General features: G+C 30.1%; 1 protein-coding gene across 8 annotated transcripts in view; it reads right to left on the reverse strand.

Annotated features, from left to right (window-relative positions):
- Window positions 1-363: 363 nt before the first annotated feature.
- The window catches only part of LOC142324637 (unconventional myosin-IXa-like), a 198,086-nt gene continuing 179,200 nt past the window's right edge, over window positions 364-19,249 (reverse strand). For 5 of the 8 annotated variants that reach the window (XM_075365531.1, XM_075365515.1, XM_075365494.1 and 2 more), the window contains 5 exons: window positions 17,161-17,238; window positions 16,017-16,213; window positions 6,557-6,812; window positions 5,994-6,186; window positions 364-1,132 (listed from right to left, as the gene is read on the reverse strand). In XM_075365531.1, coding sequence (XP_075221646.1) covers window positions 1,020-1,132; window positions 5,994-6,186; window positions 6,557-6,812; window positions 16,017-16,213; window positions 17,161-17,238 — 837 coding nt within the window. In that variant the 3' untranslated portion in view covers window positions 364-1,019. The remainder of the gene's footprint in view (window positions 1,133-5,993; window positions 6,187-6,556; window positions 6,813-16,016; window positions 16,214-17,160; window positions 17,239-19,249) is intronic. The other 3 variants (XM_075365545.1, XM_075365505.1, XM_075365537.1) reach the window with 1 other exon arrangement.

Consider the following 19,249-nt stretch of genomic DNA (forward strand, 5'->3'; position numbering starts at 1 on the left):
TACTGCAGAAGTGGGTCAGGAAAATTTTTTTTAAAGTTCCCAGTAAAACGTTTTCAGACATTAAAACTTGAAATTACTGTAAAATTTTGCAAAACATATTTCACAACTAGACTTGTACCAAAAAAATAAATTACTGAATTAGTAATAAAAATTCTACATCATTCAACCAGAAAATAATTCTCAATTTCAGAACATCAACTACTGTGATTTTACAAAAGTTGTAAAAAAAAATAAAAAATCAGCAGAAATAGTAAAAGAAAAAAAATAATAGAAAATTTATTAATATAATTCACCGTTGAATAATAATATTAGTGTTTTACAATATAGGTATAATATTACAATTAATTACAATAAATATGTTACTTACATACTATTTAGTTAATTTTCATTACTGTTATTCTTATTCATAGTATAATAATAGACGTATATTAATATAAAAATTATATATATAATTTAATTCTATTATATATATATATATATAATTGTGTTTATGTTCACTCATGCATTTGTACAATAAAATAGTAATATACAAATTATAAGACAAGATTAGTTAACATATTATAACAACAGTATTAGTAGAAAAATATAGAAAAACATATAAGATTTAATAATTTTACAATATGTATATAATATAATATATATTTATATATAACATATAAAATAATATGTATAACATATAATGATAATATTAAATTTGTTCCTAACTTGATCTTTACTTTAAATTATTTAATATATTTTGTTAATATTCATTACAATAATTCTTGGCAATAATAATGTTAACAATATAAACATACAATTATTATTATCATGATCCTTATTTAACTGATCGTTCTTGCTGTACCCATAAAAATCCATTTGGTGATATGATATAACAATCAATTATTAGTCGTCAAACTGACTAGAAATTGGACTGACGATACTATAAATCATCATCAATAAAAACACAACAAAAATTATAATAATAACAATAATAGCAATCATACATTTCAGACACTGACATCAATTAATTAAATTAATTATCACACCATAATAGGATCTTCATCGCAATCCAGTATATTTTGTGTGTTATTATCTGGGACACGTTTACACCTTACTTTTTGAGTAGTCCTGTGCTGTCTCGAAACTGGTTGTGCTGTAAAAAAAGATGAAATAAAATAAGAAATGAAAATTGAACACCAGGTAACATTAAAAAAGAACTATTTACATATTATGTATTCATTTGAAATCATCAGGAATACAATACAATATCAAATACTTTATACTGTACTAACACAATGTGCGTTAGTGGTAGTGTCTCAGCCTTTCATCCAGAGGTAGCGGGTTCGAATCCCAGTCAGGCATGGCATTTTTACATGCTACAAAAATTGTCAATCATCTAATCCTCTAACAGAAAAAACAAAAAAAATCATCTTATACCTAACGAAAAAAACAAAAAAAAAACATGCAAAATACAAATGAACTGGTTTTCTGTACACATAGTAAAAAGGTGATAAGCTTAGTTATTTGTACAACTGTCTAATTTCTTACCTTGAACTACTTCTAGGTCTAGTCATTGTGGAACATACTATTAAAATATTTTTAAAAAAATTCAATTGAGATTTAACAGAAATATTGTATCAAAACATTTTCCTACTGGTCAACTACTGAAGATGGTAGTATCTTTCAGTATATTCATGGTATCTATCTATCTAATAGGATTCTATAAAAACTGAACTTTAGCTTAATTTATTATTCCTTCTTTTAAATAATTAGCTAATTAATTAATTAACTCAATCCTAAACATGCAATGATATGTAACAGAAACTGCTTCTGATTTACGAGTAATAGCTACGCATTATAGTATACCATTAAAAATTTAAAAACTGGTCAATCAAAAGTTTAAGTTGCATCAATACTTTTCATAGTTTTAAAATTTGATAAAAGGATACTCTATGAACTGTATTTCATCTATTCTGTTCTAAAACAGTTCACAGAAAACTGTGAACATAAAGAATGACTTAAACTCTTTATGTTATTAACCCACCGAGCTGGTCTAGTAGTTAACTCATCGCAAATTAGCTGATTTCGAAGTTGAGAGTTCTAAGGTTCAAATCCTAGTAAAGGAAGTTACTTTTATATGGATTTGAATACTGGGGTATTCCATTTTAATTCAACAAATCTTTTTTTTTTGGTGAAAAACATTTTCATGTTATTATTGGCCAGTAAACAAAAACATGAAATGTAAAAATAAAATAAAAAATCTAATAAGGCAACAATAAAATTAAAACAAAATAAAAACTCAAACTAAAATACTAAAAACAATGACAAAATAAAAAAACAAAGTAAAATGTTAAATACAAAGATAGATGAAATATATTCAACAAGTAATCAGAATTTTGAAATTTCACGGGTTGTGTAAGGCCAATTCTAGGGATTTTTTTGTTGTTTTGGTAAACATGTCTGAAAAGTATCTGTACATCTTTAGCCATATTGGATGTTTAGTCTATTGTCAGCTATCAAAAGGATAACACGTGTTTTGATACTATTGGAGATTTTTTATTTGTATAAATAATGGATTAGAGAATCGTATTAAATTTGGTTATAAGAATGGAATAAAGTGTAGCAATGTTTTAAAAATATTAAATATTGCTTTTGGTGAATCTGCTATGAGTAAAGCAAGAGTTTACGAGTGGTATAAGCATTTCCAAGGTCGTCAAGACTGATGAAAACGTGGAAAAAGTGAAAGAAATGATTATGAATAATTGATGAATCACAATCAGAGAGTCGCTGATGATGTAGGGATATAAATTGGCACACACCATGAAATTTTTTAGAATGTTTTGGGTATGAAACTTTTGACAGCAAACTTTGTTCCAAAACTGTTGAATTTCGAAAAACAGCGGTGAATGGAAGTTGCTCAGGAGTCAGTAAATGAAGTCAACAATGATGCAGAACTACTGAAACTTGTCATAACAGGTGATGAAACATGAGTTTATGGATATGATGTTGAAACTAAGGCTCATTCGGCCCAGTGGTCTGGATCACCAAGACCGAAAAAAAGGTCGACAAGTAGAGTTGAATGTGAAGGTTATGCTCACCGCGTTCTTAGATTTTAATGGCGTAGTGCATCATGAGTTCTTGCAAGGTCAAATGATCAATAAGAAGTATTATCTACAAGTTCATGCTGTTTGCGTGAAGCAATCTGAAAAAAAAAACACCCGGATTTGTGGTGAAACAATTCATGGCTTTTGCACTAGGATAATGGGCCTGCTCACACTTCATTGCTTGTCTGTCAATTTTTAGCCAAAAACAACACTGTAATGATACCCCAGTTGCCATATTCGCCAGACATGGCCCTGTGTGACTTTTTTCTATTCCAAAAATAAAGTGAACCTTAAAGGGGCTTGTGTTTTACAAGCATAGGTGAAATTAAAAGTGAATGGCTGAAAGAGCTAAACACTATTCCAAAGATCAAGTTCCAGAAGTGATTCGGGGATTGGAAAAATCACCGACATGAGTGTATAATATCTAATGGAGACCATTTTGAAGGGGATAACATTAATGTAGACGAATAAATAAAATTCTTTCCAAAAAACAAAAATTCTTGTTACTTTTTGAACACACCTCATATAAAACAACAATACAGAAAAGAAAATTTTAAGAACACTAGTAAAAAGTATGTAAAATTACTAATACTTTGGAGAAATAAAAATACCTGGTCCAAAACTTCTTTATTATTGCTCAGGATTTGATGAAAATTCCTGGGCAATATAAACGTACAATGCAAGGCCGCATAACATATGCAATCCACAAGGATGTGGTGCACAGTCAAGCGGCACTTGCATCATAAGCAAAATTTTATTGTATCACTATTTTTGATTTTTATATTTGGTATATGATAACTACCCACCTTGTAGTATCCAAAAAAAATTTTTTTTTATACTTAAAAAAGTTTTTTTTCTTGAGTAGTAAGACTATTTTCTATCTTACCAACAGGTAAATCAGCCATTTTCATCACTTTTTCCATGAGCTGTAGCATTCTTATTTTACATCGTACAGAGGTCAAAAGGGCTTTTTGGAAAGAGTAAAAATGGAATTTCATCTTAGGGTACTCAAAATTCATTTTGTTGCATAACCAAATCTTGTAATGTTTAATGAAGTTACAAATTGTTGTTTTTTCAAATTTTGGGCCTAAAATAAATAATGAAGGACTTAAGGTAAAAGGCCTGTTTTTTACATTTTAATTCTTAGATACTAGTAGTACTTATAAAAAAAATTGTACTGTTACAATGTTTTTCATTAAAATAAAGGTTGCCAAAATGCAAGATTTTGAAAATGTCTCATTTTTGGGGCCCAACAACCGAATATGGGACAGGTATAAAAATTCTGAAATATTTACAACAGTAAGTACATTTTTACGGACTTTAAAACCATATAAAACTTATTTTGTTACTCAAACGAGTTGGCAAATCATGAAGCCAACAAAACTGCTTAAAAAGACCGTTCCTTCTAACTGTAAACAACATATCCAAAAATAATGATGTTACGTATTTTTTTTCAGATTATAAGAATTACAACTAAACTCATTAGAATAAATAAATTGATAGTAAATAATCAATTACAAAATGATAAATAGTCAATTACAGAAAAAGTACAAGAGTAAACTTATTATTTTATATGTTACAAGGTTAAGTTGTGTGATATTCAATCCATATTCTTTTCTTCTACTATACACTAGAAATCTTCTATATATATTATATTATTATTATTAATATTACACTTTTAATAGCCTTCAGTCATGAGTCATGAGTCATAGCAGCCCAGTGTGTATTGTAGACTGTCATTGGTGAATAAAATTTTTTATTTGGATTATGTGTATCATTTTAAAGGGCAGCTTGTAAATAATCCATGTCCATCTCATATACTGAGTCCATCTTTTTTTCTAAAAATCACTGTAAAAAAATTTAAATACTGGAAATAGTAAAATATTTAGCAGAAAACAGAAACATATTCTAACCTGAAAATAGTTCCATTTACAGATCCTAATTCTGAAATATGAACTATTACTAACCTACAGGTTTCTTACAATTTGTAGTTAATAAGCAAGGAATACAAGAAAAACTACATTTAAAAAACACTTTGTTGCTACTTTCTTTAGTAGAGATGGAGAAGGTCCATCTAACTTTTTTGTTGACACTAAATGGATTAATTTTAATTACGTTGTCTTTTCAATTTAATCAGGCATAAGATATGCGTACATCTATGTGATCAGATCAACTACTACGCTTAGCTTCCTGATGTTTAGACAGTTTAGTATTTGTAATTTATTGGGCTACTTAACTGAAAAACTTTAGCAACAACTTGATAAAATGATGGGTCAGTAAAATATATAACAGTGGGTAAACATAGGCCAGATCTTTTGAGTGGTAACTGGTTTTTTGAAATTGTTTTATTGTTTACGACAGTAAAATGATCTGATTGTAATAGTAGAATATAACTTGTTGGCTACAAATTTCATCAAGCGATGTAGCAGTCTGAGCAGATTCAAATTCTGTTTCTTTCTATTTATACTCTCAATTACACATTTAAGGAAAAAAAAATCTGCTTCAATAAAACTTGGATTTTACATAAAATTGTGATGACATTAGATTTAATTAACGCAGGTAAATTTAAAAAGTAAAAAATTAGAGCATTAAAAAAACAATTGTGCCTAATTAAATTAGTTGATTTTTCAATACCATAACTGATAAAAACACTAAAATATGCTTATAGGCAAAAATTTCAGATCTTCCACAAGTTCATTTAAATACTTATATAAGCACTTAAAATAAGTGGTGCATTAAGTTCATTTAACAAGTTTATAACAAAAAAAAATTAAAATTTCAATAATATTGAATTATTTCAATAATTCAAAGACACTTCAAATGATGAAAAATTATACACAAAAAACCAGAATAAAACGCCAGTATGTGATAACCATTTCAAAAGTATGTTAAGAAAAAGTGAAGACTTACGCTGATGTGTATCAACATCATCTAAACTCCCATCATCAGTTGATAAAAGATCATCATCTGATGTTGTTCGTGTTAGAGATGGAAGAGTAGATGTCAACAGAGCTTTCTCTTTCTGTATCTCTACTATGTGTCCCATAAGCATCTCTTCTTCTTCATCAGTTTTAGCAGGTAGTAATTCTTCAGCACTGAAAACCTGAACAAAACATTATAAGTGAGTAAATGACAAGCATTAAATTCTGATACTTAGAAAATAATTGCACACATTACAATTAAAACATTTAAATGTAAAGACTTGTGCTTTAATTAAACTTTCAAACTTTTGTATGAAAATGCGGAATGTAAAAATATAAATATGTGAATTTATAATCAAAGATATGTCAGATGGAAGTTGACAGAAAATATTTTTCCTCAAATAAATCATATTTATCAATAATTATTTTTTGTTCAAGACTAAATTACAGTAAAAAATGTGGTCTGTTAAAAGGTTGGATAATGGCAGTGCTTGTGAGTAATCTAAATGAGTGCAAAGTAAAATTTATTACAAAAGTTATGAAATTATATACCTTTGAACTTCGAATAGTAGTTAATCTATTTGATGCTGTATGACATGCAGTATCAAGTGTGTCAATATCAGCCAAAGTAGCTCTGACTTTGCTTAATTGTTCTTCAATAATTGTTTCAATACATGCTGTTTGACGTCCGATGTCATGGAGAGAATCTTGAGCTGGAACAACTTTATTTGTTCGTAAAATACATGGTGCAAATACTATCGCTAATGCACTAGCATTCATTCTATTTACTTCTTCATGTAATGCCACTCTGAAAATTTATAAAAATAAATTAGAACAACAGAACTTTTTATTACAACCAAAATCAGAAAATTTTTATTATAAAATGTATTACTTTATACAGGGAGGCTATGTTAAGTATACATCATCTATGGAGGATAATGTAAGTGGAAATTAATCAGAATTATATTTATTGAATGTTCTTCATTACTAATAATATGAAATGATATCCAGATTAGCTCATGTTCTTTAGTTTTAAATTATGAATAAGTGATTTATTTATTATTTTGGTTAAATAATACCAACTCAATACCTTTTAAATAGAGTATAGTAATTGTTGTTGAGGCATCATGCTATTCTTCTTTACAGAATTTCCAAGCTACATTAACTTCTGTCCTGTAATGAAAGCACTGTAGGTGAATCTTACTGCTTTTAGTATTATAATTATCTGCTCATAGTGTTCATAAATAATTACCTTGCCGTTTCCCAGGAAAAAATTTATAAGGTGAGTTACAAATCCCTATCCAGTTGTTACATGCTTATCCCCAAGAACACCTTGGGGAATTAACTAAAATAATTTAAAAAAATATGGAATTACACACAAGTACTATTGTGCTGGAACTAGACATTCATGTACTTTTTTCTCAAACGCCTGAAGAATGGATGCTACATATTTTGAAAGAATAATTTTATTCTATGTTAATTTAATTTTTATTAGAAATTTGATGGGGTGAACAAAACACCTAAAACAAAAAATCTACCTAGATTAAAAATTTGCAAGAAAAGCAAAGGGGAAAAACCTGCATTTTAACAACAATAAGAATATTAAAGTATTAAAAGAATACTATAGACAACTGTGTGCTAAGGTTCTTTGGAATGAGGGAATGTGAATTATTTTTTATTCCAGTAAATTTTCTAACTAATTTTCTTGAATTTTCATATAAAATACTTTGAACATCAGAATTATATCAGATATTTATCATTATGTTTATTTAAAATACCTTCCACTTACGTAACATGGAAAAACTTTCAATGGGACTAACAGAGGAATTTTCTCTATAAAACAAAAAAAGGTCAATGAAACCTGCTTGAAGATTAAGGTTTAAACGTAAAAATCATATGTACCATTCTAACTAAAAACCTCAATTTTTAAGATGGTTAAAAAAGAAAAATCTTATTAGAAAATAGTTAACATACAGCATTCTTTGTTCTAAACACAAAGGTCCAATTACAATAGTTTAACAAGTAGGGCAGTAAATAAAACTAAACAATATCAACTAAACAATATGGGTATCTTATTTAAGATATAAATGTATGATATATGAGAACTGTCCTGAAAGTAAGTTTTGGTGTAAAAAAACAGCTGTTAGAAAAACGCTTATTTATATAAATCAGAAAATATGTCCTTAAACTACTCTTCTATGTAATCACTAAAAATTGAGACACCTGATATATCTGGGGATGAGATTTTGTATCCCTTCATCAAAACATTCTGCTGCCTGATTTTTCAGCCACTCAGAGACATCTTCCTGGACCTCCACATCATCATCAAAGCACATAGTTGTCAGCCCTTTTTTGATGTGGGGAAGAAATTGTAATCATCGCTTGGAGCTAGATCTGGGCTGTACACATGTTTCCCATCTAAATTTTCCCAGAAGGTTTTGAATAGTGAGCCATGTGCAGATGTGCATTATTGTCATGGATGAAAATTCCACAAATTAACATGCTGTATCACCTGGTTTGGATTGCTCTCCATAGGGTTTTTTAGGTTCTCACAGTACAATTCTGCATTTATTGTAGCACCACACTCCATGGATTCAACAAAAATTACACCTTTTCTGTCCCAGAAAACTGATACTCTGAAAGCAGAAACCCAAATTTTTGTCACAACTTCATGCAAAAGGCTGCATGAAATTTTCAGAAACTGAATGAGAGCTCTGTAATGTTGTCCAATTAGTGCAAATATTTTCATTAACCTTGTTACCAGTTTGTCAGGCAGGCCACATTGGTTTTTATTGTGAAAATTTGAGCAGCCTAATTTTAAACATGATACACCTCCAACTTTTTTCTGTTTAACCTCTGGAACCACTGCAAGGTATTTCTTCAGAAGATAAATGAGGATGATATGTATGAATGTAAATGAAGAGTGGTTTAGTATAGTCTCAGGTAGATCATTCCTGATATGTGTGGTTAATTGAAACCCAATGACCGAAGAATACTGGTATCCACGATCTAGTATTCAAATCTGTATAACTGACTATTAGGATTTGAACTCTGACTTCAAAATCAGCTGATTTGCGATGACAAGTTCACTACTAGACCAACTTGGTGGTTTCAACATGACACACCTACTATTCTTTTTCTGTTTAGTCTCTAGAACCATAATAAGATAATACCTCAGAGGATGATATGCATGAATGTAAATGAAATGTGGTCTTGTAGTCCCAAGACCACACTTGAGACGGTCTCAGGACCGCTCCTGAGAAGTGTGGTTAATAACCCAATCCCTAAAGAACACAAGTATCCACAATCTAGTATTCAAATCAATATAAAAGTAACAAACTGCCTTTACTAGGATTTGAACCTTAGAACTCTCGACTTTGAAATCAGCTGATTTGTGAGATGACGAGTTAACAACTAGACTGGTGGGCTTAAACATGATACACCTGCCTCACTGCATCTTCATTCATTGTATCTTTCTCATAAACATCACAGTTCTTAATAAATCTCATTGGGTATGTAGTTTTTTGCCAAAAGAAATCTAATAATGGATATCTCTCTCTCTATCTCTAACTAGTGGGACTTTCTATAGCAGTTCACATTTTAAATCCTTGTAACAAATCAACAAGATGCATCACAGTTTTTCATGTAGCACAGCTCGATGTTACTGAATCAGGCTAGCAATGACCACTAAGATGGCACCGTTACCCCCACTTTTTTACTAACGACAATGAATTCCAAGTTACTTTCTCGATAGCCCTTGTATAACTAACTATATTTCAATAATCTTTTACACTTACTTCTAATTCTATGATTTGTTTAATAAAAAAAATCTATATAATGTAATTTCATACAACACGTTGAAGTTGGTTTAGTATACTTGCTATTTTATAAATAACATTATTCAATAATAAATATATTATTAACATTATGTTTTGTAGTGAATTTTTTGTGAAATGTAATCCAATCCCTTTAACCTGATTTCTGTTGGTCCTATCATTCAGTAATCCTGAGAAATGTTTTTGAAGAAATTAAAAACAGCTCTAAAAATTGTTGCACTTATGATAAAAGATAATATCCATGCAAATTCCATTTTCTCTCTGACCAGTACATTTTATACATTTAAAATTTCAACTTTTACTTTTATCTAGTATATGAAGGGCTACCCAAAAGTTCAGGAAATTTTACCATAAAAATAAAATAGCTTACCATAACTTATAATTTCCACTGTCTCCTTCAAAGTAATCCCCTTGGGCATTGATATAGTGATCCCAGTGTTTTTCAAATGATTCCATGCATCCCTAGATGTCTGCAAGTGTTAAGTGTTTGAAGCACGTTCTGCGTTTCTTCCTGAATCTCCTCAATTGCATTAAAATGATGGGCTTTCAATTGAAATTTTATTTTCGGAAAGAGAAAAAAGTCGCACGAGGCAAGGTCAGGCGAATAGGGTGAATGGGGAATCACTACCGTCTTTTAGAAAGCCAAGAAATTCCGAACGGCTAGCGATGTGTGCGCAGGCGTATTGTCATGGTGTAGAATCCAGCTGTTGTTACCCCACAGATCTGAATGTTTGCGCCTAATGTTTTCACATAACTGCTTCAAAACTTCACAATAGAACATCCCACTGACAGTTTGACCAAGAGGAACAAATTCCTTATGGATAATGCCTTTGATGTCGAAAAAACAATCATCATGGACTTCATGTTGCTGCGAACTAGGCGTGCTTTTTTGGCTGCGGTGAACTTGGTGACTTCCACTGCGACGACTGCTGCTTAGTTTCAGGGTCATACCTGTACACCCATATCATCGGTTATGATGTTGGAGATGAAGTTAGGGTCATCTCTTGCTGGATTTTTCAATTCACTACAGACAGCTACGCGATTATGTTTCTGGTCGCTGTTCAACAGTCTCTGTATGAATTTTGCAGCAATGCGTCTCATGTTCAAATTGTCCGACAAGATGCGTTGCATGAACCCATATGACACTTGTACGATTGCACAAACATCATGGATTGTTTGTATACGATCTGCAACAATAGCCTCTCGCACTTTCGCGATGTTTTCCGGTGTTGCGTTTGTTGATGGTCTTCCAGAACGCTCGTCGTCATCGACTGTTCATCTTTGAATCCTTTGTGTCACAAAAAGGTTTAACTTTTACTCATAGCATTGTCACCAAATGCTTCCACAAGCATGCGATGGGTTTCTGCACCAGTTTTTTTAAGCATGAAGCAACATTTGATGCAGGTTCTTTGCTCTTTAAAATCTGCCATTTAGAACTTCGCCGAAGCAGTAAAACACAACTGCACAAAAGTAAACAATGCAGCCTCTCACCGTCACAGCTGTTGGAACACTGATTCACAAAGAGTACTGTTAGCCACATCTAGCGGCAGCAGATCGTACCAGCAATGGTTCGCACGCAAAATTCAAATTCCCCAAAACTTTTGGGTAGCACCTCGTATTTGAAGATTTATGGTTTACTGCAGTGATTAATACCATGATAATTTTAAATAAGTTTAAATAAAAAAGTTAAACTTTATATTTATTAAATAAAAACATTAATTATTGAATACTATTGCTTGTACCAGTCTTAAAACAAAACCAGTACCTAAGCATTTTTTAGATTATAAACCACAACAATTAACATTGCATTGGTTTTTTCTACATCTTTGTTATTCCATTTGATAATTTGAAAATATATGTAATAAATTTTGCAACTGAAAAAACTCATCACAATAGAAAACTTAACATTCTAAAATTAACTAGCCGTAGCCAATTTTCTTTTCTGTTCAGTTTAGATTTAAAAGGATGTATTATAACATTCTTTTATAAGTAAACAAAGAATTGTGCAATATAGTTGAACTAAACCAATCATTTAATTTTTAGATTAAGTTGCAGATAAATTTTTTACAGACTGGGCTATATTTATAATTACAGGAACTTATTTTACTAATTATACCCATGTTTATTAAAAATTTAATACCATGGAATTTTAATTTAATTTATTATAAGCACTAAAATACAGTGTGATATCTGCATTCTGGTAACTTGATAAACTGATAATTTGTGGTATCAAATTCATGTATTGGAATAGATGAATTTACTTAAATAACCTCCAGAGTAAACAGAAAATTTTTTGTGGTATTTCTTCAATATGTCACACAAAAAGATTGACATTTAATGAGTTCACATGCAGTCCATTATTTTCACAAGAAAAGCTAGAAATGTTATTTATTATATAACGTGCACAATTATCCTAATTTTTTACTGACTGTCACTTTCCACTATTTTTAACACAATATTACCACTTTTCCACAAAAATCATTAAATTATACCCCAGAAAAGCAAGCTAAGAAGAAGTCAAAATGTTGACTTTTTAATTATTTTCAAAGATACCTGAAAAAAATTTATTAAGAATCAGACATTCAAATAGCACTGTACTGCAAAGTTACTGCTACAGTTATTGTCGTTAGTCACATCGCAGTTGTGATGTTTGTCACTATTAGGATTAAATGTAGGGACTGAAGAGTTAGTGATAATCTTTTTATTGGCTGACATAAGTAAAAGATGAAGAAAAGCTAATTCAAATTCAGAAAGTAGTTAGACAAGGAATTATTCATTTTTAATATTCTTCAACTTTTATATCAAATAAACAATACAGAAAGAACTTGTGATTAGAGTTAATACAAAAAATAAAAATGTTAAAATTTTCTGATGATACTGCTCTCTTTGAAAAAGCCTACAGATTCATACAAATAAATTATAATATATAAATAAAATAAATTGATCTTATTACTAGCAGCAGAGTAACATAATAAGCTATAGCACTTATAGCTTTTAATATAAGCTAAGCTGATTTGACTGAAACAACATTATTGAGTTTACTGTTTTAATTAGCTAACTAGGAATTGATATTGCTTGGGAAACACAGCACACTGAAAAGATAAAACAAAAAAAAAACCATTAACCCTCCACATGCCTACAGTAATTCTTCAAATGCCAAGCCTTTTCTCATTATTTTTAGGCCCTTTCTGAAAATTCTATAAAAAATCTCTTGAAAATCTTAGCTACATTATGTTACATATTGTTTTGTTCAGAAATCTTTGAACTTTTTATCTGTACTGTTGACATGTCAATACATTTGGTAGTTGGGAAAATGATCTAATAAATAAATCTTCTTACCTTACTTTTATTTGGAAATTCTGGGTCATCTAATCACACTAAAAAATACACGATTGAAATTCTGAGATATACAAAATGTGCAGAATTTTTTCTGAACAAGTACACATAAACATTTTACTGTATGTAAACTTATAAAAAAAATCACTTTATGTCTTCTATCTTTTTTAGATTATATTATTATTTAAAATCATAGAATATAAAACTGATAATAAACACAACTATAAATAAAAACATGTTTGCTTGTAAAAAAAACCACAATGCATAAAAAGCTTAATCTGAATCACTACTGTCTCTTCACTTTCTTTTCTCTTGCATTATAGGCCTCCAGAAATGCTCAAGTTTGTGGAAACAAGCTGGATGTATACCACAATTACAGCCAGGGCACCAGTATTGAGACCTTTCCCCTTTTTTAGTAGGTCCACATACTCTACAGTCTTTCCTGACGACCAGGGAGATGAGTCAACTTGTGTGAGGAGCCGGCTTTGTTGATGAGCTCTAATTTAGCTTCTTTTTCTATTGTAATACCTGCTAATTCATCCAAAATAGATATCATAAATTTTCTCCTTTCTAGCACTTTTGGTTTGTTGTCTTTATGTAAAATATATTCATTTGAAAATATCATGTCGATGAGATTATAAAATATTCTTTTCCAGTAATGCTGAGTAGTTCTTGTGCAAGTAACATGGTATATAGTTTTATCTTATAGTTTTATCACATCCACTCTCCCCATAAAAGCATTATATTTATGAATTAGAAGAGGTTTAACCACTTCTTTGTTCTTTCTTTTGCTTTGAATTAATTTAACTTCAGCATGGCACATTTAAGAGATCAAATAAACAGGTTTTCATGTTTTTCCCCTTATATTCCACTAATAGAATATTGTTTAGTCTAAAATAAATGGGTCTCTTTCTCTCCCAGGTTTGTTTGTATGACAGATTTAGATAAGTCTTTTGTATTTTTATTTACAGTGCCAGTCAGATAGGTGTTCCTTTCAAGGAGCTTCTCACACAAAGGTAGTTTTGTATAATAGTTCACAAAATATATGATACCCCTTGTCTAACATTCTAGTTTTTGTCATAAGGTCAATTACAACTTTTTATGTAAAAGGGCCTTCAGTATCTGCTAAAAAGTCCTTTCCACTATAAAGTTTAGTGTGAAGAACATAGTTGCTTGCACTGTCACATAGCTCAAATTTTTTATGCCGAATCTGGCATGGCATTTATTAGCCATATTGAATAAATATGTAATGATTTTTCATACCAATCATGCTCTCATCCATGGACAGGTTCTGCTGAGGCATAAAGCCTCATTTATTTCGTCTGAAAATATCCTGATGTTTGACCAGGGATCATAGCCAGAATGACCCTTCGGTAAAGCTTGTTCAATGTTCAGTGATAATGTAGAAGTTAGAGCCTCAAACCTATTTCAAGATATTGCATCACGAAAAAAGAAAATACTTGAGAGATTTTTTTATATTCCAATAATCAACATTGTCTCTATAATTTAGACCCATGTTTATAATAATACCGATGTACTTCTTCACTTTGGGAAAAGTTACATCAACCCATTTGTTCAATCTGGAGAATGGTTTTATAGGATTTTTTCTCTATGAAGATTTATATTTTTTTAAGCATATAAATTAGTTTGCCTAACTAAAAGATTCAATAAGCGATTTGTATAGAAAAGATAAAAATAATCTATACGCTTACTATATTTTAACTGGCAAGTTTCTTAGACCTGTTACTCTCACAGTGAATTTCAAACTAATATCTACTGGAGGTTCAGATGGATACCCTTACCCATTTACAAGCAACATTAGTATTAGGTAAAACAGGTGCAGGTGGTTGATGATCTGGAACTGTTGCAGGAACATCATTGTCAGTGGAACATCAACAGTCAATGGTGAAGGTGAAATTGTGGGTCTGGTTCATTATAATTTTGATCATTAATTTCAAGTTGTTATAAATGGGATCACTCTCTAACGAGCAACTAAATGGTTCATTTTCAGAATCTGAAAGTGGATCAATTAATAAATCACTGTCACCATTGGAAATTGAATATAGAGACTGTTCTAAAATCTCTCTAATTTGGTTTGATTGTTCTAAAATACCATCATTGGAATCTGACATTTTGAATAAACGCTATCAAAGAACACACAACATGACAGTCAAATACAACATAAATAAAATATAAAAAAATAAATATAATGTTAAATAAACAAAAGAGTGAACGAAATGTACAGGAATAAAAACAATCAAATGATATAAACACGAAAAGTAAACAAAAGCTGATCATAACCTCAACTCAACAATTACACATTATTTCATGGTCGTCGTTCTTTCAATAGTAACAAAATATCTATATCATTTTGTAACCAAAATAAATAACAATTCTTGTTGTTTCAATAGTTAATAATATCGAAAAGGTTTAAAATGATATAATTTTATTTTAGAGCGAGTAATCTAAACACTGCACTAACGTCGCAATAGCAATGCTGGCAATACAGAACCAAGAAAAGGTCGCTATTGCAATGTTTGGCACATGGAGGGTTAATAAACAAATCTAACAGTAGTAATTGTAGTGTATGTCTATTTTAGTTGAAAAAATTACATACATTTTTATAAAATACAAGGCGCAATAAACAAAAGTTTCTTACCTTATTTCAGGGACTAAAACATGTTATTTTTTATCTTTTTATATAGATATGGTTTTTTACTAAATAAAAAAGTTCTATCAATAAGTTACTGTTGTAAAAATGTTAACCAATAGATAATTATTCAGAGCAAATATCTTATTTGTTCAGAAAGGAACCACATAATGTATGATGCTGATCATACCTGGCAAGGTGAAATATAAGGCGCTCCATCAGATCAAAATTTGGTTTAGGTAATTTTTTTAAAATAGCAAACAAAGTAGAAACTCTATCTTCAGTTAGGCTGGCTGCTCTGAGGAAGTCATCGTAACAATCAAATGTTAGAAGAGGTTCTGGCATATCTCTTAAGAAGCTTTTCAAAACACTGGCCAAAACATGAACCTGAGAAAAAAAATTGTTTAAATGCCATATCCAAATCATCATATTGCAAATTATAAAAAAAAACACATTCCACAATAATATAAGGAACATTAACATTTTTTTAAAGAAAGTAAACTGCATTATTACTAAATTAAATTACAAAAAGCGCATGATAACAAAAATGTACCAGGGACTGGATGTTTTTAGAACATCAGAAAAAAAAAATAAAATTCTGCTTATTTTCTATGTATCTATTGTCACAGCCTTCTAATTCCACTTACGTGTTTTTGCATGTTTAAAATTAATAAAATATAAATATGCAATCTTTATGTAGTGACAATTATTTTATAAGTTTTGTTATGACTGACAGTTATTTTTAAAAATAACTCACATGAAACTTGTAAATACCTGTTGATTTAAATGTATTTTTCCTACCTGCACACTTATCGGAAGATTACATCCTAAAAAGCAGAAATATTAAATATATGATTATATATCAATGATAAAATTTTATTCAAAAGGAACAACAATAAAGAAAGTGTTTTTAAAATACAAGAATATGTTTTATTAAGATACTCTTCTGGTATTGAAATAACCTATCTGTACATCAGACATCTGGAATGCCTCAGTATTTCGGAAAATGTAAAAGAATGCATTGTCAACAGAAGGATAAGTTTAATTAAATCAGAAAATTGTTAACATAAATAAAACTCTGGTACAGTCTTCTTACAGACTTATACCATGATGGTTGATTGGTTCAATAAAATATATTTCTGAGGAGCAGTGACAGGTTGTATACTTTCTAGCAGGAAACAGATGAATTATAATTTGAAAATCTTAGAAATTGAAAGAAAAATAGACAATCTAAGTGCAGACTTAAACTTGGGGAACTGTAGAAAAGTTCCTGGAAGACTGTGAGAAAATAAAATATGGCATAAAACATAAAAAGAATAACAAAATAACCATACCTGGTATTGATCGAAATGAACATCTTCAATATTGCCTTCTTCCATTTTACCTTTCAATTCACGGACTTTAGAACTAACCTTTAAAAACAACATATAAAAGTAATGTATTAATGTCTAAAGATAACACAAAACATAGAAATATTTCTAATAAATCACGGTGGATGGATAGTACCCATCCAAATAGTACTAAAAAAAAACATGATAGATTTGCAGATGCATGAGAAGGATGACTGTAGCTCTATGCTATACTTACAATTCTGTGACCTAGTGGTATTTCAGTTCCAATTGGCTCTGTCCGAGGCTAGCAAGTTTTGAGTTGAGTTATAATATACCAATAAGAATCATTTCTGCTGTTGTAATGCATTTGCTTCTTCCTTTTTTTTTGTATACTTTTCAGATTGGTAGTTGATATTTCATAATAGAAATTCTTTCTTTAGAGTAAAATTAAAAAAAAATAATTGTCTGATATATAATAAATTCTAAAAAAATATTCAACTAAAATTTTTGTGGATTTATTCTTGTTTGATAATTTTACTTATCAATTTTCTAATACTTTAATAAATAATGTGTGGGGCATAAACAAATGATGGCTTTCTAATTACAGCTGATCACTACATTGTTACGAGCACAAACATATCAGTGATATCTGGAGAGTGCAATGATTGGAATTATTCATCATGGAACAGTGGCCTATAGAACATGTATTTACAATAAATCTGCTTGTTAAAATAAACTTTTTTTCAGTATAAATGTTATAAACATTTTAATATGTAAGACATATCTTCAAGAACTCTTTGTTATTAAAGGTTAAAAATGGCATGAAGAGGGATGAGTGCAAGATTAAAAAAAATCTGGTTTTCCTGTACTGGTCCATACAATTGAAAAGTGTGAACTGTAATAAAAACTTTCGTTGCTTAAAGTCTGTCAAGGTCAGTTGACGCCACACCATAGCACTTGACATATCTTCTCGAAGTCTCCTTCACCATATTCTACATGGTGAGTTAAAAATACATCCATATAAAAAATAGATTTTCAAAATTTAAGAAAGAGATAAAGAAGCAAGAGTAATAGCACTGATGAAATCCCAATATGCTTAACTGCCTAGTAATGTCTGATGGGGTCCTTTTTCATTTGAACAGTTTTGTAAACTAGAAAATTGGCACTAATGGGCAGAGAACAACCCTCAGTGATTACACCAAGTGCCACTGCACAGCAACAAAGTAACTTTGTGTGTGCTGGTACTACAAATTGGATTACTGGATCTTTCTTTTTTGTAAAACACAATACTGTTCCTGCAACTGTCAGAAGTAAATGCAGAAGAATTTTTTATTGAACAAATTTCTTCATATTATTTTGCTGGATGAAAGTATAGACTTAGGTTTCAACAAGATTGAACCACTGCTGACATGCAGTTCTCCAGATGCCCTACTTCATGGTATGATGTCATTAGCCCAGTTACCAAAATTTTCAGCAGTGAATTTCTTTTGGAGATTTAAAAGCTAAATAGGTCTGGATACAGCCACAGCCAACATCTGTGAATTGAAGGAGCACATTCAAAACTTTCCAACCTACCTCTTCAAGGTAAATTAGAACAGTGTTTAGAAAATGAAGGTGTATACGTACTGAGCATTGTTTTAAACATTTAAATTATAACAACTTAAACTCCATTAATTTCTGTGTATTTGTGATAATAAATTTTAAGTTACTGTAAACACAGTCTCATAATACTCTCTGTAAAATTATCAGCTATTTATGCCCCAACTGGTAATATTTCCAATAGTTACTGGTCTTTATTTTTTTTCGTTAATTAAAATCTTTTCTTAATTATATCTTAAAAGGCATTTCAAAAATAAAAATTGCTATACAAAAGTATGGAGTTGAAAATGGCTTCATGGCAATAAAATCATTTCATACATGTCTTTGTTTTAGATTTTAGAATTCAAATACACAAGATCAAGCATGACATAAATCATAATTTAGTAAGAGAATATTAACAAAATACACAACTAAATTAAAGCATCTGTACTGAAATACAATAGTTATTACATAATATTTGCTCATTTGATACTTCGTTAGGTTACACAAATGA

Source organism: Lycorma delicatula, chromosome 1 (assembly GCF_047948215.1).
Source record: "Lycorma delicatula isolate Av1 chromosome 1, ASM4794821v1, whole genome shotgun sequence".
NCBI lineage: Eukaryota > Metazoa > Arthropoda > Insecta > Hemiptera > Fulgoridae > Lycorma > Lycorma delicatula.